The sequence below is a fragment of the Vicugna pacos genome, chromosome X (assembly GCF_048564905.1).
Source record: "Vicugna pacos chromosome X, VicPac4, whole genome shotgun sequence".
In the NCBI taxonomy this organism is placed as follows: Eukaryota; Metazoa; Chordata; class Mammalia; order Artiodactyla; family Camelidae; genus Vicugna; species Vicugna pacos.
The window spans coordinates 112930576-112957729 of NC_133023.1; the positions used below are offsets into that span (position 1 = coordinate 112930576).

Below are 27154 nucleotides of genomic sequence, written 5' to 3' on the forward strand. Positions count from 1 at the left end.
TGTTGTGAAAAAAATTAAAGGCAACCAGTAGAAAAAAGCCAGATACATAACATCCAAACCAAGGGGGAAAAAGGAACTTGATTAATCTAAAAAAGGAAGGAAAGGAAAAACCAAAAGAAACAAGATACCAGGATAAATTGAAAACATAAAATAAAATGCCAATAAGATGTGATTATCAATAGCTATATATTGTGCTCTTAAGAAGACTCAATACTGTAAATATGTCAGCCCTCTATATATTAACCTATAAATTCAATGGAATCTTAATTTAAAACCCAATGGGAATGTCTTATGAATCTTAGATTAGCTCATTCCAAAATTTACTTGGAGGAGAAAATGAAAAAGAATAGCTAAAACATTTTGGGAAAGAATAATAGAAATGGTCTTGATATATTTGGCTATTGGAAAAACATTAAGTTAGAGTGCTATTTACATCATTTTCCATAATAAAGTTGAGACAGAATAGAGAACTAAACATAAATAAGAACCTATAAAAGTATCAGAAGGACACAATAGGAGATGTTTTATAGTCTTTGTGTGAAGATCTTTCAGAACAAGACTTGAATGAAAATGCCATAAAGGAAAATATTTACATATTTCACTACATTTAAAAAAAAACTTTAAATCTTCTTATGGTGAAGGAAGCACAAAGTTTAAAAAAAAGCAACATTTAGGTTTTAGTTCAAACACTTGCTTGTCCTTAAAAAGAAATCTCCATTAACATTTTTAAAAGACAACAGATTAAGAAAAAAAGATTTGCAAGAGCTCTAATAGATAAAAGACTAATCAATATAATATACAAGGAACTCCTACAAACGAGAAAGCAAAACACAAATAATCCAACATAAAACAGTAAAGGGTAGTAGTAAACAATTCAGAAGGGCACACTAGGAATGGCAGTAAACAATCGAAAAATGTGCAACTGCAAGGAAATCAAGCAATCATAAATCAAAACGATTAAAAATGATTTTCTCATCCATCAGACTGCCACACATTAAAAAGACTAACAATATCCAGTGTTGATGGGTACGTGGGGAAAGGAGCACTCACATATTCTGCAAGTAGGAGAACACATAGATTCTGGGTTCTGTTTGAGCAGTCAGGAGGTAGCCATTAAATTTTTCAAGCACGTACCGTTTAAGCAAGCAAGAACGTGGGAGCCCAGCTGCCGTCAGGGACACTTGGGGGCTCTCAGGAGGCCGGCAGTTTCGAACCAAGAACCTGCACAGTGGTTGAAGTCGGGCTGTGGTGTTGTGTAGATGGTACTACTGGGAGCCCTGCTGGTTCTCGGAAGACCATGTTAAAGTCAGAGGGATGAGCTCTCTGGCAGTCCATTGTGGCCGTGGTGATGGGGACTTCCAGACCGGAAGTTAACGGGAGCCCCCTCATGTCACGCTAGCTGGAAAAGCCGCTAGCACTTGCCGACTGCCACCTCAACAGTCGGGCGGGGCTTGTGGTACAGAAGGTTCTAGAAAGAGAAATGAGGTCTGCAAGAGACGCCGCTGCCTCAGGACACACAGTCGGCCTCATCCGCTGACGAGCCCCTAGGGGTGGGCGGCTATGGGGGCTGGAGGGGTGGCTGCAAAGTGTTAAAATTCCAGAGTGACTTTTTTTTTAATATGATGTGATAAAGTGGGCAAAACACAAACTTCACCATGGTAACTCTTTTTAAAAAGTCTGTGAGTCCGTCGGACTCTTTTTACACCATTTACCGCATTGCGCAACCACCACCACGTCTAGTTCCAGAATTATTTTTAATCATCCCGAAAGTAGACCCTGGTCCCACGCGGAGGCAGCCCTCTTTCTATTGATAGCACGAAAGCACAAATTAAGAAATTAAATTATTTCTAATAATGCGCAATAATGTGGATGACGAGTGTCCCGAATGTTCAAACTCCATTGAACAGGAGCGGCGCGCGGAGGGAGCGGCGCGCGGAGGGAGCGGCGCGCGGAGGGAGCCGCGCGCGGAGGGAGCCGCACTTAAGAACCCGCACTTAGCGCGCCGCTGAGCCCACACCGCGCCATTTGCTCCTCAGACGCCAACGGAATATCAGCAATGGCCGACGCTGAGCCGAGCGCTCCGATGGCGGTCGAAGCCAAGCCTGACGCGAAAACTCTGCAGGTGCTGCGCGACCTGGCCAATCGTCTGCGCATCCGTTCCATCAGGGCCTCCTGCGCCTCGAGCTCTGGGTAAGGCGCTCCAGTCGAAGCTCAAATCGTTGAGCGGCCCGCTCTGCGGCGACGACCGGGGAGTGAGTTGAAGGGAGCCGTCGGAGGCCGGGTGGGCTCGGTGTAGAGGCCCCATTTTAGGCCACAGGGGCTAGGCTGTCACCTTCAGACGCCCGCCAGGCGTGGTCGCCGCTACCCCTTCCCCCATAGCCAGGCGTGCTCGGGCCCCCACCCATCACTGCCCGCGGCAGGCTGAGGAGGCTGCCCAGAGCCTCCGGGCCTCCCCCGTTAGCGGAGAGGACCCCAGACGCGGGCGGGCGGAGCGCGTGGATCCAACCGGCTAGCGGCTAGCGTGGGAGCGGCGAGCGGCCTCTGGCTTTCTGTGTAAGCAGTTAGGACTAGGAATTTGAAAAAATAAAGCCTAAAAGAAAGTGATCTGCGAGGAAGAATCAAGGCAGAAGGGGACTGTTGGTTCTACTAGTATTTTATTGACGATTTTTGCGCCAATATTCAGAAGTATTAGCCGTTACTTTTCTTGGAAGGTATCTGTCCGCTTTGAGTATGAGGGCAGTTCTAGCCTCAGAGTGAGTTTCAAAGTGTTCCTGTCAGGTTTTTGGAAGAGTTTGAGGAGGATTGATTTTCTTTAAATGGTGGATATGATTCGCCAGTGAACTCACCAGGGCTGGAGTTTTTCTCTGTTAGGGAGATTTTCAACCACTGATTCAGTCTCCTTAGTTGTAGTTATTCAGTTTTGATTTTTTCGTGATTCAGTCTTAGTGGATTTTCTGTTTCTAGAAATTTCTATGCTTAATTTATTGGCATACAGTTATTCACGGTATAGTCCTTTTTATAGCAATATGTTTAGTTTCATTTCTGAAATGAAGTTGGTAATTTCAAATCTGATTTAGTAAATAGAGTAATTTCTTTACTTTTTCAACTAGTCTAGCTAAAGGTTTGTTAATTTTGTTAAATCTTTCCAAAAACCAACTTTTGCTTTGGTTTATTTTCTCCATTGTTTTCCTAGTCTCTATTTTATTTAATTCCGCTCTAATATTTATTATTTTTTCCATTCTTGTACCTTTGGGTTTAGTTGTTCTTTTTCTAGTAACGTAGTTGTGGAATTACATTTTTAAATTTGAGATCTTTCCTTTCAACTGCAAGCACTTGCAGCTATAAATTTCCCTCTTGGTACTGCTTTTGCTGCAGCCTATAAATTTTGGTATTTTGTGTTTTCGTTTCCATTTCTCCCTAAATGTTTTCCAATTTCTGTTGCATAAATATTTTCCAATTTCTCTTGCAATTTCTTCTTTGATCCATTGTTCATTTATGTGTGTTGTGGGTCTTTTTTCTTTTGCTTTTGAATTGAAGTATAGTTGAATTACACTAGTTTCAGGTGTACAACATAGTGATTCAATATTTTTACAGATTACACCTCATTAAAGGTACTGTAAGAGTGTGTTATTTAATTCCCACAAATGTGTGAATTTAACCATTTTCCTTCTATTACGGACTTCTACTTTCACCCTGATCAGATAAAACACTTTGCATGATATCTGTCTTTTTAAATTTCATTACCCAGTTTGGGCTGTAACATTGAAAAGGCAATGGCAATTAAGACCTGCATGTTTTTGGATTTTTTTTTTACACTTTCAGTTTGCTCCCTCCACCTTCAAAATTAATAATGGTTTGCATTTTCGTAAGGGATCTCTAACAGCTTTTAAACAAATCGTCAACTTACGGGATACTTGCAAAGACAAGAGGTTTTGGGGGTTTTTTTGGGTTTTTTGTTTGTACTCTTTTTTTAATTGAATTATAGTCAATTTACAATGTTGTGTTAATTTCTGGGTACAGCATAATAGTTCAGTCATAACATGTACATACATATAATTCATTTTCATATTTTTCATTATAGATTAAAGATACTGAATTTAGTTCCCACACTATACAGTATAAACTTGTTTGTCTATTTTATGTATAATAGTTAGTATCTGCAAATCTCAAACTCCCAATTTATCCCTTCTACCCTCTTTCCCCTCTGGTAACCATAAGTTTGTTTTCTTTGTGAGTCTGTTTCTGTTTTGTAAATAAGTTCGTTTGCCTTTTTTTTTTTAAGATTCCACATATGAGTGGTATATGGTATTTTTCTTTCTCTGTCTGACTTACTTCACTTAATATGATAATCTTTAGGTCCATCTTTATTGCTGCAAATGGCATTATTTCATTCTTTTTTATGGCTGAGTCATCATATATTTTGGATATTAACATCTTATCAGATGTGTGATTTGCAAATACTTTCTGCCATTCAGTAGGTTGCCTTTTCATTTTGTTGATGGTTTCCTTTGCCATAAAGAGTTTGATGCAGTCCCACTTGTTTATTGTTTGTTTGGGGGTTTTTTTGTTGCTTTTTTTGCTTTTGTTTTTAGTGTGAGATTCAAAAAATCATTGCTAAGACCTGTATTGAGAAGCTTTTAGTGTCTGTGTTTTTCTTCTAGGGATTTTATGGTTTCTGCTCTTACATTTGAGTCTGAGTCCATTTCAAGTTAATTTCTGAGTGGTGTAAGATAGGGGTCCAGTGTCATTTTTAAATATGTGACTATCCAGTTTTTCCTGTACCACTTGTTGAAGAGACTTTTTTCTGCATTGAGGATTCTCGGCTCCCTCATCAAATATTAGTTTACTATACTTACATGGGTTTATTTCTGCTTTGTGGATTTTCTGATTAATGATATCACAGATGAATTCAAACAAGTGAAAGAACACCGAAATGCTTATGGAGTCACCAGGGGAACTTCCCCAAGTACCCTAGTGCTCCGTTGATAGAAAAGGGCTAATCTGTGAGGTCTTGCTCTCTGCAGGAAGAGAAGTTGTGAGTGTACTGAATTAAAGCATTCTTAAAGGCTGTGAGCTTGGGGAGCAGTGGCCCAGTACCCCTTTCCCTTGGCTGGATTCTTCCAGGGCTGGGAGAATAATTGCTGCTTCCAGTTTGAGGAGACCATATGCTGAAAGGCCTCCCCATGTGCTGTGTTCCTAGTGAGTCATTTGCCTGTGAGAAATGACCTGTGCTGTGTCTGTCTTTCAGCCACCCCACATCGTGCAGCAGTGCTGCTGAGATCATGTCTGTGCTGTTCTTCCACATCATGAGATATAAACAGATGGATCCGGAGAACCCAGACAATGACCGATTGATTCTCTCCAAGGTAGGCTGGCATGGGAGCCCATGCCCTGCTCAGGCACTCGCTCCTTTAACTCATTTTAAAAGCCAACATGTGGCGCAACAGGGCCTGAAAAGGAGTCTGTTTATCCTTTTGGTTGTTCCTTCTTTGTCTCATGTCTTTATCTGTTAAGGCTGATAGAATAAAATACCACACACTAGGTGGCTTATAAGAGAAATTTATTTCTCACAGTTCTGGAGGCTAGAAGTCTAAGATCAAAGCACCAGTATGTTCGTGTTCTGGTGAGAGCCCTCTTTCTGCTTGCACACTTCTCACTGTATTCTCATGTGGCAGAAGGAGAAATGGTTTCTCTTTTATAAAGGCACTAACCTCACTCTTGAGGGTTCCACTCTAGTGACCTAATCACCACCCAGAGATCTCACTCCCTAGTATCATCACCTTAGGCGTTAGGTTTTCAACATAATGGATTTTGGGGGGACACAAACATTCAGACTTTGGCACCTCCTAAAGATCTGAAAGGTGAGGATCTAGTGGTGGGAAGGGTGACTTGTGGCTACTGGCAGCCCTTCTTTTCCTTTGGTGCTGCCCCACCTTACCCCACCTAGCACTAAAGCCCCCCTTGGCAGGGCCATGCTTCCCCCACCCTCAGCCACCTAGGTAGAGGAGGACAACATTAGCGAATCCAGCTGGCCAAGCTCGAGGAACATTGAGCTTGCTTTAGAGGGACATCCTACCCCTGTCAGCTTTCTCTTCCGTTTCTCAGCAGATCTAACCTGACACCAGTAGGGACTTTCTCATTAGATTAGGTATAGTACCGGGGTATCTCATGACATTGGGGGACAGGAAAGAGAAAGAATGTTGAAAGTAAGGTCGATCTAGAAGAACATGTAGCTTTTTTGATGCTATCTGAAAATTCACTGTGTTTTGAGCAAAACATTTAAAACTTTACTGGTAGAACACCATGTACAAATAGAAACCCCAGATCCGGGCAGCAGGAAGTAGTTTAAAGTCAAAGTCAGAGTATGGGCATGGCTGAAATACCTGGAGCCATAGCTCTGACCCTTGTCTTGGTGTCTAAAGCATAATATCAGATGAGGTTTGGCAAAGGATAAATAAAACACGTGTGTGGGGGGAAGAGAGATGAAACGTTAGTAATAGTTGATGAATCTAGGTAAAGAGTATATGGACCTTCATTGTACCACTTTTATAGCTTTTCTGTAAACTTGAATTTCCTTTGTAGTGAAAACAGAGTAAGTGTGGGTGTGCAAACACAGTATGAGTGTTTAGATCTCTAGTTTAAAAAAGGGAAGATGCCTATCATAGAATTGGAATCATCGGCCTTAGAGGGTTAAAGACACTTTCTGGCCTGCAGTAGCAGGCTGGGCACTATTGGGCTGCTACCATTTGTGTGCTCATCAGATTTAAGCAGCAGATAAAATTGAAAGGAAAGAGAAAACACACAGGAGCACAGTCTGTCTTCGCTCTGGTTAGGGATGGAGTAAATGGACTCACTAGAGGCAGAGGAGCCAGGGTCTTCCTAATCGGTGCTCTTGTGCCCCTGGGCGTAAGTGTCTAGTGCAGACAACTACATTAGGAGACCAACTGCTGAGGCCTAGTGGTGTTGCTGACTGAGATGCTTGGGTTTTCTTAGAGCCATCATGGTGCTTTTGGCCCCTCCAACCACCACCCAGGCCTTTATTTTTGTTTTATTAGCTCTTTTGTTTTCTCTCACTAAGCAGGCCTGGGAAGTAACCAAAAAGCCTTTCTGTACACTTGTTCTTTAAGAGCACTTTGTGTCAGAACAAAGATGAGAAATACCATCTGGAAGAGATGTCTTTCTTTTCTGGGTGCTTTTGGCATCCTGTATGCATCTTTATTCTTGGCCTCACGCCCCCTCAGTTGTGAGTGTCTCCCCCACAGCATAAGGGTTCTTGGGGAAGAGAAGAGAACCCACGTGGGGTGCTTCCACCATGTCAGACACTGTGCTGACACCCCACCAATCTTCTCAGTCAATCCTGCAGCCTCTTGCTGCCTGAGGGGAGATTTCATCATCATCATACCCATAAAGTGAAGCCTTGAGGAGGTAGGATTACTCATCCGTCCCCTGCTTTAAAGCTGAGGGGACGTGGAATTTGTCTGATTGTAGAGCCCAGGCCCAGTCCAAGACCACACAAGGCAACTGGGAGCCAGAGCTTGTTACGGGAGTAAAGTAGGAGCTGCAGGGAGGAAGACCAAGCTAGAGCTGTTGTCAGGAGAGACTTCGGTGGGAAAGCTCTGTGGGGCTAGAGATGCAAAACAGAAGGAGTCTGTGAGGGCACAGAGCAAGTGGAGAAAGTTCTGGAAGATCAGGAGCCCCAGGAGGAGCAGAGCAGTAGGTTGGAGCAAGTAGGAGAGGGATCCGAGGCCAACAAGTACCATTCACCCATCCGTGGTAGTGACAGCATACTGATTTCTGCTTGAATGGAGAAGGGGGCTAAGAAACAAACTCAGAAATAGCTAGTGTGTCAGATGGGGCTGAGCATCTTAGATCCAAGGGAAGTGGAGGGGTAGGGGTACTAGTTGAAAGATATGGTCCAGGAAAGCCTTGATGTTGACGTTTCAGCAGAGACTTGGAAGGAGTAAGGTAGGGGGTGAGCTGTGCCCCTATTTAGGCACAAGCACTGAGCACTTGGGGGAGAGGAAGCTACATGTGTTAATTTAAAGTCCTGAGGCAGGCCCAGTGCATTCAAAGGGCAACAAGGAGGCCAGGGCACCCAGCGCAGTGGAGGAGCGAGTAAGAGGTGATAGGAGCCTGGAATGGGCAGGTCACTGCAAGAATTTGAGCTCTACTTGGCATTAGATGCAAGACCTTGGACAGTTCTCCACAGTGATTGAGGAGCGGGCTTAGGTTTTAACATGCTCCACCTGCTGGCTGTGTCAAGAATGACTACAGAGGGAAGCAGGAAGGGCAGTGCAATGACAGGCGAGAGATGTTTGCAGCCAGGCTGAGACAGTGGCAGCAGAAGCACTGATCAAGTTTGAGATGTTTTTGGAAGCTTGGGAATGGAGCCTTAGTGCAGCAGACCTTTGGCATCTCCTTGTGGCCTTCAGAAGGCCACACTCTCTCCATGGGACAGTGATAGCTTGTGCATACAAATAGGTTACAGGGGAGAAGTGGTGTGGTAATGGAAAGAGAGTCATTTCTAGCATTGTCACTTCTAGGTAACTACTTCTAAAATCTCAGTTGACTTGAGTTTTACAAACCAGGGAAATTGAAATCTTCTTTAGTGTTTCTAGTTTCTGTTTAAGAGCCCATATTCTCCAAAAACATTGAACATCTGGTTTGTATGTAGCTGGATAAAAGGCCTTGTGAAGATGGCAAGGCTCATACTTAATGTTTTTTTCTGCTTTGCTTTTGGGCTCTGTTTAGGAGAGCTTCCCTCCTCTATGTGTTCTCAAAGCTCCAGCTGCCCTCACCAACTGCATTGATTACCTATGGCTCCCCTGTCTTTGTGATGATGATCTCAGACTTGGGGCGCATGTGGGTGTGGTGAAGAGGAATTCACCCTGCAGTGTGGGAGGGGCAGCTCTGAAGAGCAACCTGTGCTTGGTGCCTGATACTAGGGAGTCGGCCTGTAACTCGTGTCCTGCAGGTGCACCTAGGTTCATTTGGTCCCTTCTTCTACAGAGACTGTCATTTGTTGATGTGGCAACCGGATGGCTTGGGCAAGGACTGGGAGCCGCATGTGGAATGGCATATACTGGCAAGTACTTTGACAAGGCGAGGTAAGGCACTTACCCAAAAACCACTTAACTATCCCCATCCCACCACCCAGGCATTTTGGCTTTATTTATTGCTTATTAGTTTGGGAAGACAGTGATTTTTTTTAAAAGTTCAGGTTACCCAATGTTCAAGCAGTAAAGAAATCATGTTTCTGGAAACTGAGCTAGCATCTCTGGTTGGGTTCTAAGTGCTGCCTGCAGTTTAGAAGCTGGTTTATTAGGACTCCGGTCTTTTCTAGGAGAGACATTTTCCTGTTTCCTTTCTCTCAGTGAGCTTCACTATAGAGTGAACAGATGGTGTGTTTGCCTTTCCATTGGGGACCTTACATATTAATAATCAAAGTTCTCTTTTTTAGAGTGGTTTCACCTTTTTGAAGACAGATCAGTACCTTTCTTACAGGGCCATGTGCCCAGGTGCTGCTGATGTAGGAGTAAGGTCGGGGGCTCCTTGGGGGACTCGGGGTTGGCCACGATGGGATGCATGTTCTACTCCCACGATTCCCCCAGTGTGCCTGAGTCTGGAGCCCCTCAGTCCCAGGTTCCAGCCCAGGTGGCCCCTATGGAGGCACTTCGTTGTGCTTCCTCCACTGCTTGGGCAGCTGCCCTGCTCCATTTCCCATTTTCCATCTCTCATTATTGCTTCTGTTAGTACCTATCCTGTGGTTAATCACCTTTTTTTAAACTTCATATATAGCATTTTTGTGGGGTCTGGGTTGTGTTTTATTGGTATAAAAGTTTCACATTTCTGCTGCGGAGGAGTTTAATATTTACAACAGAACATATGCTCCTGAGGTAGAATGTTTTGATTGTTATGATTATTGTAAATAAATTTGTAAGATCAGAAATAGAAGTGAGCAGTGCTTAAAATGGAGCTTAACCAAGAATGTTAACGTTTGGGTGTTTAAGAGAGCTGCTTTCTCCCCATCCCCTGTTTTTGAGCCCAGAGAAGTGGCAGAAGAACCTAGAAATAGCTTTTACAGCTGGAATGAGAAAACTAGCCAAGGGTGCAGCCCATCTCATGAGGCCAAAGGTTTTAAAGCTGCATTTCCTCAGCTGTTGAGTTTGGATAGCGTGGATAGGGAAAATAATCTTAGGATCACCTGCGATGATCTGCAGTGCCTGCTTCGGTTTCTTTCTTTGTTTCTCTCCATGAAATATATTTGCTCAAGTGGCCCAGAGGGGCCCCAAGCAGGGTCCTAACCTCTCTTTGCTTGCCCCAGCTACCGCGTGTTCTGCCTCATGAGAGATGGTGAGTCCTCAGAAGGCTCCGTCTGGGAGGCCTTGGCCTTTGCTTCCCACTACAGTCTGGACAACCTCGTCGCCATCTTCGACGTGAATCGCCTGGGCCACAGTGGCGGCTTGCCCCTTGAGCACTGCATAGACGTCTATCAGAATCGCTGCGAAGCCTTTGGGTAACTCCTGTTTTGTGTCGCCTTCTTTCTGCCCCATCCCCCCTTCATCTTGTAACCTGGCCTGCTCCTCGGTTGACAGGTGGAATACTTTCGTGGTGGATGGCCGTGATGTGGAGGCACTGTGTCAGGTGTTCTGGCAGGCAACTCAAATGAAGAACAAGCCCACTGCTATAGTTGCCAAGACCTTCAAGGGCCGGGGCATTCCAAGTGAGCAAGTGTTTCTTTTCTGCTTGGGGGTGTCAAAAACATCTGTGCACAGCAGATGAGGTGGAAGGAGACTTAGGCTAGGTGGGTAGACACCTGACTTAGTGCATGATGATTATGCCTGTATTATGTGCTGGACGCTCTTGCTCTCCTTGATACTTAAAGTTAGCAGGTCTGGTTAGGGTCAGAGGGGAAGCCCAGACCCCCAGCAGGTGAGCATGAGGGACTGGCTAGGAGGATAGCCCATCAGTTAGAGGACTGGCAGGGAGCAATCTCCATAGGAATGCAGAGTGAGAAAGGGTGCTGCTGTATGCACAAGCAGATGTGTAAATAAGTGTATGCGTGCGCACATGCTTGCTTGTGCCCACACTATCTGGGAGAACACACAGGCAATTAGTAAAGTGGTGCCTCTGGGAAAGGTAGCTGTGGAACTGAGGGTTGGGGAAGGAGGGGTTTTTGAAAGTGTTAACTTCTTGCAGATTTCAAAGCTGACACCTGAAGTCTTCATTTCAAGTGTAAATAGTTGGAATGGGTGTGATTCCTGGTGTGTTTTAATGTTGACATTTTAGAATAAAACTATTCTATGATCCTCCCCAGGATATGGTCTTACTCTGGTACCCCCAGTTCAGTAAATGGCATCTTGACCAATTTGCTCCTGGCAGAAACCTGGGTAGTGTCCTTGACCCCATCTCTCCGTTATATGCCCCCTACACACATACCCAGTGAGCCATCAATTCTACTTGATTCTGTCCCCTAAAGTATAGCTCAGGTCTGTTCACTCCTCTCCATCTCTTGCCCAAGCCCTGTCATCTCTCCCTCCCTAACTGCAGTCTCCCCAAACCAGCCTCCACATGACTGCCATGTTGATCTTTCTACAGCCTGGATCTCATCAGTCACCTCCCCAACTTCTAAACCCTTCTGTGGTTTCCCATCTTGTTTTGGACAAAACTCAAACTCATTATACCCACAGGATCCTCCATGGTCTGCTCTGCCTGTCTCTGTAGCCTCATCTCCCTCCCTTTCCCCTCCATTAACCAGCATATGGGCCATTGGCCCCCCTCAAGGGCCTCTAGCCTTTGTCCAGGCTGTCTCCTGGGCCTGCAGTGCTATCTCAGGCTCCCTGTGCTAGGTTTTGACTCCTTGACTGACATCTTTTCCATCAGGATGTCTTTCAGATGACCTAACAGGTGCTCATTAAATACTCATGGAATGAGTGTCTTACTCATTTGGTTACAGGCGTTGAGGATGCAGAAAATTGGCATGGAAAGCCAATGCCAAAAGAAAGAGCAGATGCAATTATCAAACTAATTGAGAGCCAGATACAGACCAATAGGAATCTTGAACCAAAGCCCCCTATTGAAGACTCGCCTCAAATTAACATCACAGATATAGAAATGACCTCTCCACCTGCTTACAACATTGGTGACAAGGTAGGCAAACTGCTATTTTCTCTGCTTTTTCTGAATACAGAGGACTCTGTTTACTCCAATCTCCACAAATGAACCAATTACTGGATGTTGTGACATTTAAGGTTATAAGCGATAAAGATGGATTTGCCTTCTCTTTTGCTATTTCTGATATTCTTTGATTTCAGACTTGACTCAGGTCTGAATTTTCTTATCAGTCACTACTTATTAGCATCCAGTGCTGTGTAGCTTTTGCTTGCTTCCTCAGTTCGATTTGTGGTCTGACAGTCCACTGTTCATGAAACTGCCATGATTCTGTGCCTATTTTAAGGATGGGGGCGTGGCTGGACTAATCTTTTGGACTTACTCCCTGGATTACACAAGGAAGCACACCAATTCATCAAAGACCAATTCTTCAAAAAGGAAACAAATCAGGCACAAAACCCTGAACATAAAGCCTTTTTGTTTTTTGTCAATCATTTTTGTACCCTGCCTTCTGGTATGTTACAACAGATGCAAAATAGGCAGGGTCTTCACAACATAAGGAAACAAGGTGGCAAGCCTGGGAAGAAGGAAATATTTTTCTGACCCTTCTTTGTTTTCCTTGTTTATTTGGGGACATTTTGAGTGTTGCTTATGTTTATGTTTTCTTAGCCTGATAATATGGGTTAAAAAGTTAATTGACTACTCGAGAACTTAAAAGATATGCTAAAAAGCAGAAGAAAGGTATTAATAAGGAAAAAGCACATATTAGCTAAGAGTTCTTGGGCAATATGTGTTAACATTTTAATTGTTCACACCCTTCAAGCTAGCAGTGCACTCACAAGAATTTATCCCACAGAAATACCTGTGCAAGTAAGTTATATGTTTTATGATTAGGAAAAATTAATTAAGGAAACATGCTAGTTCATAAAAAGTTAATGAATTAACATGAAGTCACATTAGTACACAAATCTGAGGGGAGGATATAGCTCAGTGATAGAGTGTGTGCCTAGCATGCACGAGGTTCTGGGATGAGAAAACTATGCTAATTGGTATGAAAATTTGTTTAAAAAAAGGACTTTTTTAAGGAATACATAAAATACCAAAATTGACTGAAAAAGACACAAAACACTTAAGTAGATCAACAGCCATAGAAAAATTTGAGAAAACTCCAAGAGTTATACCTCCAAAATGCCAGATTCACCAAGTTACAAGAGTGACTTATTTTTGGCAATAGGTAACTCCTAGGCTGTTTCAAACCTTCCTGAATATGGAGAAAGCCATTTATGAAGCCAAAATGTTATCAAGCTAGCTCAAAGGAAAAAACTAGAGACCAGCCTCAGCTATGAATATTAATGTAAAATTGTAAATAAAACATTCACCAGTCTTAACTCCGTTAGTACATTAAAAGCAGTATATGAATCAGTGAAATACAAATTTGTAATGCAGATCATTCATCAATATTAGAAGGGGGGAAAATTATGGTCATTAACAACAAAAGTCTCAGTCCTGCCAAGGCAAGGGTAGGCCTGTTGTCATCTGCAGGTGATAGAGTTGTATGTCTGGAAAACCCAAGAGAATCAACTGAAAATAGAAAGGGAGTCCAGAGAGCTTGTAGCAAAGCTAATATATAAGGGTTAATTCTTTTCTAATATTAATAAGATGGAGAGATTGTCCGTTTTATAATGGCAATTAAAACTAAAATAACTAAAAATAAACTTAAATATATAAGATTGTATTAAGATGCTTCTGAAACTCTAGCCCCAAAAGAAGCCTACCTGCGTCATACCTATGAGGTGTTCGCCAGGTGTTTGTGAGCAGGCCGTTCCTGAAAGGTTGCTACACAAACCTGCTGTTGACTCACCTCTGGGGAGAGGAACTGGGCGGCTGGGAGGCAGGAGAGCAGGAGGAAGACGGCCTCTTCACTCGATAGCCTTTCATAACTTGACTTTTGTATTTGTCTACATGAATTGCCTGTTTTAAAAAATATGTTTAAGAGTGTTTAGATGAATTAAAACAAATAAATGAAAAGGTAAACCTTGTTTTTTTCACAACAGCTTTAATGAGATATAATTCCCTATATAATCTATCATTTGAAGTGTACAGTTCAATGGTTTTGAGCATATTCACAGAATTGCACAACCGTCACCACACTCAATCTTGTAACATTTCCATCACCCCAAAGAGAAACCTTCTGCCCATTAGCAGTTATGCTACATCCCCAGCCAGCACCTAGTAACTGCTGGTCTACTTTCTGTCTCTGGATTTGCCCATTGTGGACATTTCATATAAATGGGATCATATAATATGCAAACTTTTGTGTATGGCTTATTTTACTTAGCTTGATGTTCTCGAGGTTCATCCATGTTGTTTATGGATAATACCACATTTTATTTATCCATTCATCTGTTGAGGGGCATTTGGGTTGTTTCTACTTTTTGGCTGTTGTCAATGCAGTGAACATTTGTATATAACTTTTTTATAGATGTATTTTTCTCTTGAGTATATACCTAGGAGTAGAATTGCTGGGTCATATGGTAATTCTGTTTAACATTTTGAGTAAATGCCAAATCTTGTTTTATTATTTGTATCATGATTCTAAAGTTCTACATTTTAATATTTGCAGTGCGTATGATCAGTTTTTTAATTAAAAAGTCACAGACGCATTTGCATTTGGGGAAATTTAAATTTTTAATCCACCACAGGAATGAGACAGAGGAGTAAGTTTATTTTGGAGAAATTAATACCCCAGTAAGCCAAGTATGTGTTTAAGATTGACTAGCAGTCTTTTTTTATGAACCTAAAGGAGATATTGGTGAATCACAAATTTGCTTTCTTCACTCAAATAGTTGATAATTTATAATTCTCCAAAATTTCACCTTCCCTCTAAATCCATTCTCAGAAACTCTACTGTTTGATTTCCAGATGGCTACTCGGAAAGCATGTGGTTTGGCTTTGGCTAAGCTGGGCCATGCAAATGATAGAGTCATTGTGCTGGATGGTGACACCAAGAATTCCACTTTCTCTGAGATATTCAGAAAGGAACATCCTGAGCGTTTCATCGAGTGTTTTATTGCTGAGCAAAACATGGTACGTGTGCTGGGGGCATCCCTCTTGAGTCTTCTCACTGACTAATGGTGGCCCACCAGACACAGAAGGTCTGCCCCATGTTACATTTTTTCTTTCCATTTATGAAAGCAAAGGAACTGGAGAAAAAAGTCTCTTGGGAAACAAGCAGAAAGTAGTAGCCAGGCAGAGTCTGAGGGGTGGCTACCAGGACTGCTGGGAAGGGCATGGTAGACTGCCTGGCACTCTCTCCAGATAGGCTGAGGGCTGCAGCCATCTGACCTCAGGGCTCCAGGCCTGACGCATCCCAAGCTCCCTACTAGCTCTGGGTAGCTCCACTCCTGCCCTGCCCAGTCCACAACCAGATAATCCTATAACATCCCAGAGGCTAGTAGGTTGAGAGCTACAAGGGACTGTGGTTTCTCTCTCCCCCTTGTAGCATGGGGCCTGAGATAGCCAAGATAGTCAAATGTTGCCCTAATTGCAGCCTCAAGAATGCCAGTAGAGCTGTAGCCTTAGGTAAAGCTGTTCTGCTTATCTGTGCTTCTGTCTCTTCCTAGATTGATATTAATGCAGGGAGTCTGTTATGCATGCACACATCCCCACTCATCCCCTGTCTCAAGAGAGAAAGGAGTTCATGCAAGTAAACACCCTGACTTCTAAAGCTCTGGGCCACTGCAGGGGACAGTGCACATCTGTCTTCACATAGTAGAGGCCAGAAGCAGCACCAGCCAGAAACCTGTGGGCCAGCAGATCTCATGTGACTACCAAAGATACTTTATTTGGAACAAGTAGTATTTAGTTTTTTAAATTAGTTGTCAACTTTCAAAAGTCAGGAGATTTTATATGGAATCCAGATTTTATATGGAATCCAAAATCCAAACCTCTTGAAAACTGGGAAGATCTGGAAACAGTGGGATGGCATTCCCTTGCCAATAGTTGACTGGAGCCAAGCAGGGGGCCCCGTTTATGTGGACGTCCACAGCCAGCTTGCCACATCTCTGCCCCCTGCCAGCCACTCGTGTTCAGAGTGCATCCCTGGCCCTGTGAGTGTTGGAAGCTGGAAGAAAACTAGTGAAGAAGCAGCCAGCAAGCAGGGAGTATCCAGTGCTGTGGTCAGTCTGGTGGTTACGGTATGAGCATGACTAGGGCTGATCAGGGATGAGCTCTCAGAAGAGGTGACATATAAGCTGAGACTTAAATGACAAGGGGTCAGTCATGTGTAGATCTGGGGGAACGGCATCCCCAGCAGGGGCCCCGCTGGCTCTGTGGTATGCCCAAGTGTGAGGTGCTTAGGGAGCAGCAGGAAAGGCGCAAGACTCCCCAGTGTGGAGAAGAGCTTGTTGACGGAAGAAGGGGAGTGACAGGAGATGGTGACTTGGGCCAGGACAGTAGCTGTGAGATTGAAGAGAAGTGGACTCATCCAGAATCTTTCTTGGCAGGAGAGCCAGCAGGATGCCATGGGGTAGGTGTCAGGGCAGGAACCAAGGCTGGCACTGGGTGCAGGTCAGAGCATCTGGGTGTGGAGTGGTGTTGCTTTCTGAGAAGGACAAGATGGAGAGGAATGGACTTTGGGGACACAGGAGTGCTGTCTGGGCCCTGGAAAGTCAGGGTACCTGTTAGACTGGGTGTGGGGGTGCCAGGTAGGTCAGAGGACAGATCAGTTGTCTTCAAACGTGTTTGCTCTCCAAACTGCTCTGTGTGTTTTTCTCAATTAGATACCCTTCTGCCTGGTTTTAAGTTAACATCTAAATCATTCATCACAGATTTAAGTAGATGCAAAGGATATAACTTCCCATATATTGAAATTTGTGACACGTTAGTGCTCAGATCATCCAATTACTTGAAGGCTCTCTTTGTCAGAAATTAAATCTTTTTCTACTTGAATTCTTACTTCCATTCTATTTTCCCGATGTATATTTTTGCATGAAAGCCTTTTGTTGATAATTCTATTGTTTTCTGCAACAAAAATATATACATATGTTGATTTTTAAAAAAAATTTTTCCTATATTCACAGGCCTTGAAGCATTATATGTTTTTTTCTTATGGATTGAGCTATGGTTATAATTATTAGCTTGTGTAAAAATGGTTAAATATACTTACAGCTCAAATGAGACAATATTCGGAACAAAATTTATTCCTGTTTTAATGCTGTGACTGTTAGGGGCCCTTATTCACATAAGTAAGGTGATGGGAATGGAAGGGGTTTTGTTGTGGCATGATCGTTTGATTCTTTCAATTCCTTCCAAAGGCCAAAAATCACACAGTGGTCTTTCATTTAAAGTTGTTTGTGGGAAATTATTTGTAAGGAGTCAACAGTTCCATTACGTTCTTGTTCCCCAGGAGGTGCCAAGGGGAAGCATGTGAAGGGGCAGGGAGAGAAGGGGTACAGAAGGTTGGGGGAGAGAAGAATGGGAAGGAGGCCTAACACAAGGCCTGCAGGTGGCTTGGAGTGTCCCAAGCTTCCCCATCTTGGATTTGAAGGAGCAGGGTCAGCACTGTGGTTCCTCTGTTTTCTGGCAGTGTTCATGGGAGACTTTGGGTTTTTCCAGGTCATGCAGATGTTATCTTGGGAACCACATATTCTTCACTGGGGGAGGGGAAGCGGCACAGAGTCCAGGAGTGTTCTGATTCACCTTCTTTCTGGTGCAGGTGAGTGTGGCGCTGGGATGCGCCACTCGTGGTCGGACCATTGCTTTTGTGAGCACCTTTGCTGCCTTTCTGACCCGAGCATTTCACCAGATCCGGATAGGAGCCATCACTCAAAGCAACATCAACCTCATTGGGTCCCACTGTGGGGTATCTGTAGGTATGAGTTCTCAATGCCATCATCTTGATCGCTTTTCTGCTTTACAGAAAAAGATTAGCATGTGAGTAGTTGAATCACCAACGTACTTAGGATTCCACAGTGTTTGATTGTTTGTAACCTCCTTTTTGCTGTATTGTGTTGAGGGGGTGGGTATAGCTCAGTGGTAGAACACGTGCTTAGCACACATGAGGTCCTGGGTTCAATCCCCAGTACCTCCATCAAAAAATAGGTAAATAAATAAGTTGAATTACCTCCCCCCACCAAAACAAACAAACAGACAAACAAAAGCTGTATTGTTTTACAAGTTCCAGACACTGTGGGTAACTTCTGAACTGATCTTTTTTTTTTATTATTGAAGTAGAGTTGATTTAGAATGTTGTGTTAGTTCCTGGTGTACAGCAAAGTGATTCAGTTATATATATATACACACACACATTATATATACACATTCTTTTTCATATTTGAACTGATCTGTTGGTATTACTGTAAAGTGCCCATTCTTCAGTCATTGAGAGATAATTATCTGTCCCAAGTGTGTCTAATGTGTCGAGCCACAGACTAGGTATGACTTGGGCCACCCCAGCGTCACAGAACTCTTTTCTGCTCTTGGTGTAGTCACCTTAGTCTAAATGGGAACAAGCAGCATGGGCACAGCAAAGTGACGAGTGCGGGCTGTGGAGCCATCCCTGGGTTGAGTGGCCCGGCCCGAGGGAGTGGGAAACCTTGAGGAGCCCAGCACATGGGAGTGAGGCTGAGGCAGATGCTGCTCTTGGGTCATAACCACAGGATGGGCCCGATGGAAATGATGGGGAATGGGAAGCCAGAAGGAGGAGGAGGTGTGTGCTGGCAGTGGGTAGAAAGTTGGGTGAATCTGAGAGAGCCTGAAAAAAGAAGTCAATGTTGCTGAGAGATGGAGGAGTCCAAAATTGCATGAAAAGCAAAATGCCAGGCCCCAATGGTTTCTGGCCTGGGACACATCAGGGAGTCGTGTTCGCGAATGATAAAAATGAGGACCCTGTGGTGGGGCAGGTCATCAAGGTAGAGGTGACAGCTCACATTCACTGCTCGGATGCTAGAGGGGAGGGGAGGGCTGGAAGTGCCCATTCCAGAATCATCTCAGGGACTTCCTGGGAGAACTAAACTGGCTAAGGGGTCTCTGGCTGGGCCAGGTGTGGGGGAAGCAAGTGAGAAGAGAGAAGAGCCAACAGCATTTCAGGGCTGGGCTGGGCAGAGGGCCTAGACAGGTGTCTGGAGTCTTTGCCTTTGTGCAGAGTAAGTTTTAAAGTCAGCTAAATGGAGGAGTGGCTCTAGGTCCCCTTCCTAGCTGGAAGAGCTGGGCCACCCTGGTGTACATGGGGCTTTCTTGTCCCGCAGTTTGTTTCCCACACACACACTAGAGCTCCCTTTGGTATAATAGCACCTAAGGGTGCCCCAAAGCTATGTTCTATAACGTGCAGCTACTGTGATGGCCATGAGGAATGAGTAAGACCACTTCAGTCTGAAAACCTCCGTCTTTGCATGGAGAAGGTAGAAGAGCAGAGAAGGGAAGACAGAGTCTGAGGCGACCCTCCCAAGGGAAGAGGACAGGGGCAGAGAGGCCTGCTGAGGCTGACTCAGCCACCAGTGCTCAGGGAGAAGAGCATCGAGTCACCTTGGACAGCAGCAACAGTGACAAGGGTCAGGGCCAAGAAGTGACCTCTGGTGTGGACCTCAAATGTCAATTGACAGCCTAACCCTGAAGGTTGTGATGATGTCTCAAGGGGGAGATGGAGGCAGTTCTGTGGGGCTGTGCAGTGGTCATGGGGCCCCCATGGCAATAAGCGCTCCTGCTTATCCCGCAGAGTGCAGGCTTCTAGTTGGGTCTTGCTCATGTTTTTGTTGGGCGATGGCTTTGCTCTTCCAGGTGAAGATGGCCCCTCTCAGATGGCCCTGGAGGATCTGGCCATGTTCCGAGCCATTCCAGACTGCACCGTTTTCTATCCAAGTGACGCCATCTCAACGGAGCATGCTGTTTTCCTGGCGGCCAAAGCCAAGGTATTTGTAAGGGGGCACTGTTCAGACGGAAAATGTTTCTGGGCTCTGGCACAAGTTTGCTGTACTGATGGTTTGATTTTTCCCATTTCTTCTCCACAAAAAGGTAATAGTTATTTGTTATTGGAAATTTGGTTGTACAATTCCTTTTAAAAATAAAACCATTACCCCCTCCAACACAGCCAGCTTTATTTGTAAAACAAAGAAATAAAGGCTTAATGTTCCCTTTAAAAAAAATTACCCCCAAAAAGGTGATGAAGCACATAGAACATGAACACGTTCACATTGTGAAAAAAAAAAGTGCAGAAGGACCCTGAACCCCTGACTAACCCATGTTAGGCGGGGCTTGGTTCAAGATGAGAGGAAGTGCTCTGGGCTTTGAGACTGGGAGCCCTCAGCAGGGCCGTGGGAGTGGGCTCTAGCAGTGGGCTGTCAGGTGCTGGCCTTCGACTTACCCAGTGCAGCTGCCACCTCATGATACCCAGAAAGCTGGAGAGTTGCCAGTGGGACTCCACTGTACACAAACCATGGGGTCTCCAGCCCTGGCCCACCCTCAGAAACAGCTTAGAAGGACAAGAGTATGGCTTCTGCCCTGCTTGCCCCTCCTGAAGTCTCACACAGGGGCATCCGCTGGACACAACTTAATTCCTATCCAGGACCCAGCTGCAGGGAGGCTAGGGGACAGAATCTTTACCTTTTCAACCACTCCATCTAACGGCCACTGGACTCACCACCCAGCCCTGCACCCACCCATGCCCCTGCATAGGCAACCATGGGCACAGTTAGGATGGGTCATGTGAGTTCCACTCTAAGCATTTCCAACACGTTAGACACATGAGTTTCTTTGATTTTTTTTTAAACCTAAGTGGGGCGCACACTGTATGCATTATCCTGTACTTGCTCGTTAACTTAGTATATCCTAGAAATTGTTTTCTGCCTGTGCATATACAGAGCTGTCTTGTGTGCTGCAGGATTTCATTTGTAAAAAGTTCAAAAGAGGTGAAGAAAATTGTGGCAATGGAAATCAGAATAGAGGTTGCTTCTCCAGTGGGGAGAGTGACTGGAGAGAGGCATGAGGGAACTTCCTGGGTGGGTGCAAATGCTGTCTGAACTCAGGAGATGGTTACATGATGTATACGACTCGTCAGAATTCAGGGAACACTCCACTTAGGTAAATTTTACCTCAATAAAAACATACTGAATAGAAGTGGTTCATTACATGTAAACCAATGAAAGGAAACAATGCTTCTAAATTAATGTATTAGTTTCTAATCTATGCTTTAAATATGTATACAAATTAACAAATACTCTAGACACTTGAATATGCATTTATATTCCTGTTTGTGTGTTTAAGGCGATTTTAAAATGTAATTACCTATTCTCATTGGGAAAATAGTAATTTTTATATTCCACTGTTTACTGGTTATTTCTAAGGATGAAGCATTATAAGCTAGTGGTAAAATTGTTTACCATTGTGTTTTGGGCTTTCTGTTCAACTTGAGTCGGTGCTCCTCCCCAAGTTTTTGTTCTTTGGAGACACAACAGATCAGTGTGTATTTGAGAAAGTGTTTCTGAATCAGTGAGTGTTAGCATGGAAGGCTTATCACTGAGGGCATCCACCAGGATCCTTCGTAGGCTTTTGCTGAGCTCAGTAGTAACCTGATCAGATGACACCTGACCTGTTTGCCAGTAGTTTCAGAGGCTGTCCCTCGCTCCAGAATGTGCTGTTTTGTTTTGAGTAAAAAGAACTGTTCAGTCCTCCTCCCCCCTCTTTTTTAAGGTTTATTAGTTTGGAAATTTAGTTTGATTTTCTAAACTGTGGCTCTGGTGTTCATTTGTGCCCTAGGGGATGTGCTACATTCGGACCAGTCGTCCAGAAACTGCAGTTATTTATGCCCCACAAGAAAGCTTTGCGATTGGACAAGCCAAGGTAAGGCCTTAAATTCTCCAGTTTCATGTAGTATTGGTTTAAGCTGGCACTAGGTACCTCTACAATTGAGGCTTCATTCTTTCTTTGCTCTAGTTTTTTTTTTAATCATGACCTTTGACTGCTTTTCCTCAGCAAGGAGAACATTGTGCTAGTATCAGTTCTCCTTTCGAAAGGAGTCTCTCTTTGTTGAATTCGTAAAGAAAAGTAATAAACTGGAAGGCACTTGAGTTGCTTGGCTGTACCTTATCACAGCCTCAAGTTAAAACAAAATAGTAGAACCCACTTCAAATGAATAGTAGATCTCTTGGGTTCAGGTTTTGTAGGTCCAATGCCAGAAATATAACATGACCATCTTGCCTCTGGCCATTGTGTGACCCTCAGGTTGGTTTTGTACATGGGATGTGGCTTCGCCCACAGACCTCATGATGAAGGCTGGCATCGCGAGGCACTGCTTGTCTCCTTTGTTCTTGAGAAAGCTCTAGAAGCACAGACTATTAGCAGCCCTGTTTTGTAGATGAGGATCAGAGAAGATGAGCAGCTTGCTCAGGGTTCACAGTTAGTGAGCAGCAAGACGAGGAGTCAAGGCCAGGCAGCGACCTGGCCTCTTTGTGCATGTGTGCCTGCCCATCGGAGCTGTGTGCGTGGAAAACTAGCAGCATCTGTGGAGAAGATAAGTGACTCTGCCCCCACCTAGAAAGCAGGGCTTATAGACGTTTTGGCCCCTTTTCTCCCTGGCTTTTTCTAGGCACATAAGTATGTTTCACATCACTGCAGTCATACTGCATAGGAATGTTTTATGTCCTGCCTTTATCTTATAAGCCTTTTAGAATGTCATTAATACTCTCCTTAAATATGTGAAAGACTGATAGCCGCTCTTGAATGAGCAGCAGATGACTTGCGAGTTGATTGATAAGGGCTAGACTGCTGCAGAATTCACAGTGGCTGGTGCTCAGAATGAATGAATGAGTGTGGGGTGGCTTCAGTGCTGCAGTAGAGCAGGTATGTCCCTCCCGCTGAATGGGAATGCTGCGATGTTCAGCTTCAGTGTTAATTAACTAGAGGGTCTGTTGTTCCCTGGACTCCCACATATAAACTCAAGGACATATGTTTGCCTCTGGGGGCAGCAGGGAGGGTGTCGTGGTTACAGTCAGATGGTTTGCAGAGCTTTCTCATATCTCTCATCTTTTTTTTCTCCCTGGTATTTGTCCTGTCCTGACAAAATGAAGTAAATTTCGTGATGTGAGTTAAAATGTGCGTGATAATATGCATGGCATGCATAATTTAAGGGCTGGGGTTGCAAAGGGGGACATAGGGGTGGGTATGTGTATATGTGTGCATATGTGAATACATATATGACTATATGTATATAGATAGATGTATGAAGAGGCTAGGGCATTCTCAAGACAATGGGATTTGGTTTAGAAGCTCTGAATATTTGTAGTCAGCAGTGGTTCTTAAGCTACAGGGAAACCTATACAGAGGGATGGAATGCAGGCTAATTCCAGATGCCTTTGGTTAGGTGACTTTGGAGGAAACAAAACTAAGAAAAAAGGCCAGAGACCCCTGTTGATTTATAGAATAGCAAGAGGTTGGGAGCATGGGCTTTGACATCAGATGGACCCAGCTGCTGGTCTCAGCCCTGCCCTGGGCAGGTTCCTCCTGCTCTGAGGTTTGCTTTCCTCAGCCACAGAATGGGCCCACTAAGGCACGGGCCTTACAGGGCACTTGGGCATTCAAGGTGCTTGGCACAGAGCACCTCCCAAATGGTCCCCATTAACATGTTCATCATCAGAGTCCAGTCTGTATGTGTGCCCCAGGAAGATGTCCAGGCAGTCCAGAGATAGTGTCTTTTCAGGCCCTTTGGTGGTTGTGAGTCCATGCTCTGGAGCCAGTGGGCTGTATGACTTACTTCTGGCCCTCTGCCTTTCACATCCCAATTGGAAATCCACTTTCTTTGCTGAAGGGTATTTTGCCATATGTATTGTAAAAAAACTTAGTAATTTGGTATCATAAGGAAAGGTAGATGAATTTGTTAAACATACATGAAGTGGGCTTATTAAAATGAGTATGTCTGGCGGGGAGAGGGTATAGCTCAGTGGTAGAGCACATACTTAGCATGCACGAGGTCCTGGGTTCAATCCCCACTACCTCCATTAAGAAAAAACTAATAGTAAATAAATAAATAGTCCGAATGACCTCCCCTTCCAAAATAATAGATAAAATTTTTTAAAAGAAAGAGTATGTTTTTGTCAGTGTGCTGATTTAGCCTTTTTTATAGTGAATTATTCAGGAGTGAAATGAATGGGATGTGGAAGAGCAGTGTAGCAGAGTGTCCTCTACTTGGAGATATGCTCTGTGTGTGGTAACCACAGCATTTTTGTGTTGTGGGTGTAATACCAGGTCATTCGCCACAGTGCCAACGACAAGATCACAGTTATTGGAGCTGGTGTTACTTTGCATGAAGCTCTAGCAGCCGCCGATGATCTTTCCGAGCAAGGTCAGTTGGTTGTTGCTGAATGTTGAAGTTCAAGCTGGGGAGAGGTAGCTTGGGCTGCCTGTGTGCTCCATCTGGTTTTTTTATTCTAAGTCTGCTTCATATGGCATGCTGTTATTGCTGTTCTCCAGATATTTCTGTCCGTGTCATCGACCTGTTTACTGTTAAACCCCTGGATGCTGCCACCATCATCTCCAATGCAAAAGCCACAGGCGGCCGGATTATCACAGTGGAGGACCACTACCCTGAAGGTGTGTGTGGCCCTTGGGAATCATTTTGAAAGTCCTCTTTGGTGGGATATGTTTTCGTTTTCCCTCATTAGAGGTGTGCCACACTCCTGGGCAGCGCCTCCAGCCAACCAGTCACCCAACAACCGGTATTGCTTGCTCTTTGAAAGCGTATGGGTGTATGGTCTGTTGCCCACCTATGCTGGCTCTCCAAGCCTGGGGCTGTGCCCATCCTCATTTGTGTGTCCTCAGCACAGTGTGCAGTGCCTGGTCCCCGGGTGGCTCCGGCAGCACAGAGGAGTGTCTAATTTGGCATGGTGTGGGGAGGAGTTGTAAGAAGCTTCACAGTTGCTCTAGAGTTTTCAATGATTATTAATAGTTTGCCCCTCACCAAAAAATGGGAATAGTGCCTTGCAAGCAGAGAACACAGCAAATGCAGAAAATGTGTGGCCGGGGAGAGGGGGCTGGGCAGTGTTTGACCAAGGACGGTCAGGTGGTGCAGATGAGAGGATGGGGAGCTTCATGTGTTTGCATGTTAAGGGCCCCAGCGGCACACCCATGATCCACAGGAAAAGCACATGCTAGGACGCCCGAGGACAGAGGACATGGGTCTGGGGTGGAGCCCCATGCCTTGGCTCCCTGTCTCCCTCCGTTGAGGGACCCCCTGAGCACTCTCCCTTCTCCAGCAGCGGCAGATGCATCCCTTGGCCTCCAAGGGAACCCAGAGACTGGGCGCCCCGGGTTTCATTGAGGGCCGATCACGACCAGGCATGCGCTCTGTTGTGTGACTGGTCCAGGCCCGGGGACCGTCCTGATCAGTCGGGAACATGTCATGTCAGCATAGGGGACTCGCACCAGCCTGCAGCCTGGGCGCCACCATGAGGCCAACTTCACCAGCCAGCCCTTCCCAAGCTGCCAGCCTTGGGCCTGCCACTAGCTCTCTTCTGTACAATTCTTTGGTTCCTGACAGCTTTGAGAATCTGAGCTCCACAGACTCCTGCATCCATGGAGCCCCAGATGAGAGAGCCCCTGTTGTAGGTCGGGCTGGGAACAATTTGGAGACCTGCAGTTTCGAATGAGAACTCTTCTGACCAGTCAGGGGATGACTGTTCACATGAATCAGTGGCTAGTGAAAAATACATTTCCCTGAGAACCACAAATTCAAAGGCCTCTGTACAATGGGGTTTGAAGGCTGACCAGCCACTTCGGTAACAGAGCTAATGTCCCTTGCTTCTCCAGGTGGCATCGGGGAGGCCGTCTCTGCAGCTGTCTCCATGGAGCCTGACATCCTGGTCCATCAGCTGGCAGTACCAGGAGTGCCTCAGAGTGGGAAGCCAAGTGAGCTGCTGGATATGTCTGGAATCAGTGCCAGGCACATCATAGTGGCTGTGAAATGTATGTTAATGAATTAAAATAGCTGTTGGCCTTGGTCTTAAAAGACTGGCCTCTTTACCTTACGTTGATGCTTGTTGCCAAACCATTACTTAAATCTATACTGTTGTGCTTTACTCTTTTTAAAAGCAAAGCAAGTTAACTATTTTCCTGTTAAGCCATAACTGCATATACAAGTGTAACTCTCACCTGTGAATCATTAAAGTAGGTTTATAAGGTAAGGTTTTAAATGACAGAATAGCTAACAAAACAACTACCTAATAATAAGTTTTCTGATGAAACTACAGATAACTGGACTAGGGACCTACATAAGGTAGCAGTTTCCTCAATATGTGTATTTTCCTCATAAGTAAAAGAACCCGTGAATTGAATCATAGATTGCAGCTGCCCGGGGTTTACAGCGCCATAGCCCCATGCTGCACACTGCTGTCCCAGCTCATGAGTTCCTGCGCTGCCCTCCTACCTGCAGCGTCCCAGGTACTGTGTGACTGCAGTTGCCCAGGAACCTCCTCCAGTGTTTGCCTTCATCTCTTCTCCACGATGCAGAGGCTGTGGAGCAGCAATGCCAGCTGTTAGGATGTCTTGTGCTGCTTGTGGTGACTATTCTGTGGAGAGAGCACACAACTAGTTCTAGTCTCTGCACTGCACTCTTTTGTTAGATCTCAGAAATGTCTCATTTGCTCAGGGACCAAACCACAAACTGTTAGCTCAATTATAGTCATCTACTAAGGTTACTTGTTAATGTTAATGTTAATAATAAAGCAATTAAAAACCAGCTAGCTGATTTGTTTCCTTTGTGCCTTGTATGTATGATTTGGTTTCTCCTTGATAAAGTCCCAAATAAGAAAGGAGCTGCTGTCTATACCAGAAGGAGAGAGAGTTGTGTCCCCCAACAACAAACCCTAGAAAGGGTACCGGTCAGGAGATGCACCACTAGAGGACAGTGTTGGCCTGAAAAGCTTCCCTGAGCCAACTCCTTATTTCAGCTTTGAGGACATGAATTGTGTGGCTGGAATACAAGAAGAAAATGCCAGCCAGATAAATTAAAGATAAGTCTGAGCTTAAAAACCATTTTAAAATTGACCAGGTATATCTG

General features: G+C 44.6%; 2 protein-coding genes across 2 annotated transcripts in view; one reads left to right on the forward strand and one right to left on the reverse strand.

The window, feature by feature from the left end:
- TEX28 (testis expressed 28) overlaps positions 1-14067 on the reverse strand; it is a 25427-nt gene extending 11360 nt beyond the window's left edge. The window contains exon 1 of the mRNA XM_031671454.2: positions 13973-14067. Within this exon, the coding sequence (XP_031527314.2) occupies positions 13973-14049 (77 nt within the window). The 5' untranslated portion in view covers positions 14050-14067. The remainder of the gene's footprint in view (positions 1-13972) is intronic.
- On the forward strand, positions 2004-26833 carry TKTL1 (transketolase like 1). The gene is made up of 13 exons (XM_006218497.3): positions 2004-2190; positions 5249-5366; positions 9010-9107; positions 10325-10516; positions 10596-10723; positions 11957-12150; positions 15034-15198; positions 17828-17984; positions 19888-20018; positions 21862-21945; positions 24346-24442; positions 24571-24690; positions 25906-26833. Exons 1-13 carry the CDS (start codon positions 2057-2059, stop codon positions 26076-26078), a joined length of 1791 nt encoding a protein of 596 aa, XP_006218559.1. The 5' UTR covers positions 2004-2056; the 3' UTR covers positions 26079-26833.
- The last annotated feature ends 321 nt before the right edge of the window (positions 26834-27154 follow it).

Coding starts and splice junctions, on each gene's coding strand:
- TKTL1 (XM_006218497.3), top strand. CDS start 2,057: ATGGCCGACGCTGAGCCGAGCGCTCCGATGGCGGTCGAAGCCAAGCCT. Junction 15,199..17,827: donor TTATTGCTGAGCAAAACATG/GTACGTGTGCTG, acceptor TTTCTGGTGCAG/GTGAGTGTGGCGCTGGGATG. Junction 24,691..25,905: donor GGAGGACCACTACCCTGAAG/GTGTGTGTGGCC, acceptor TTGCTTCTCCAG/GTGGCATCGGGGAGGCCGTC.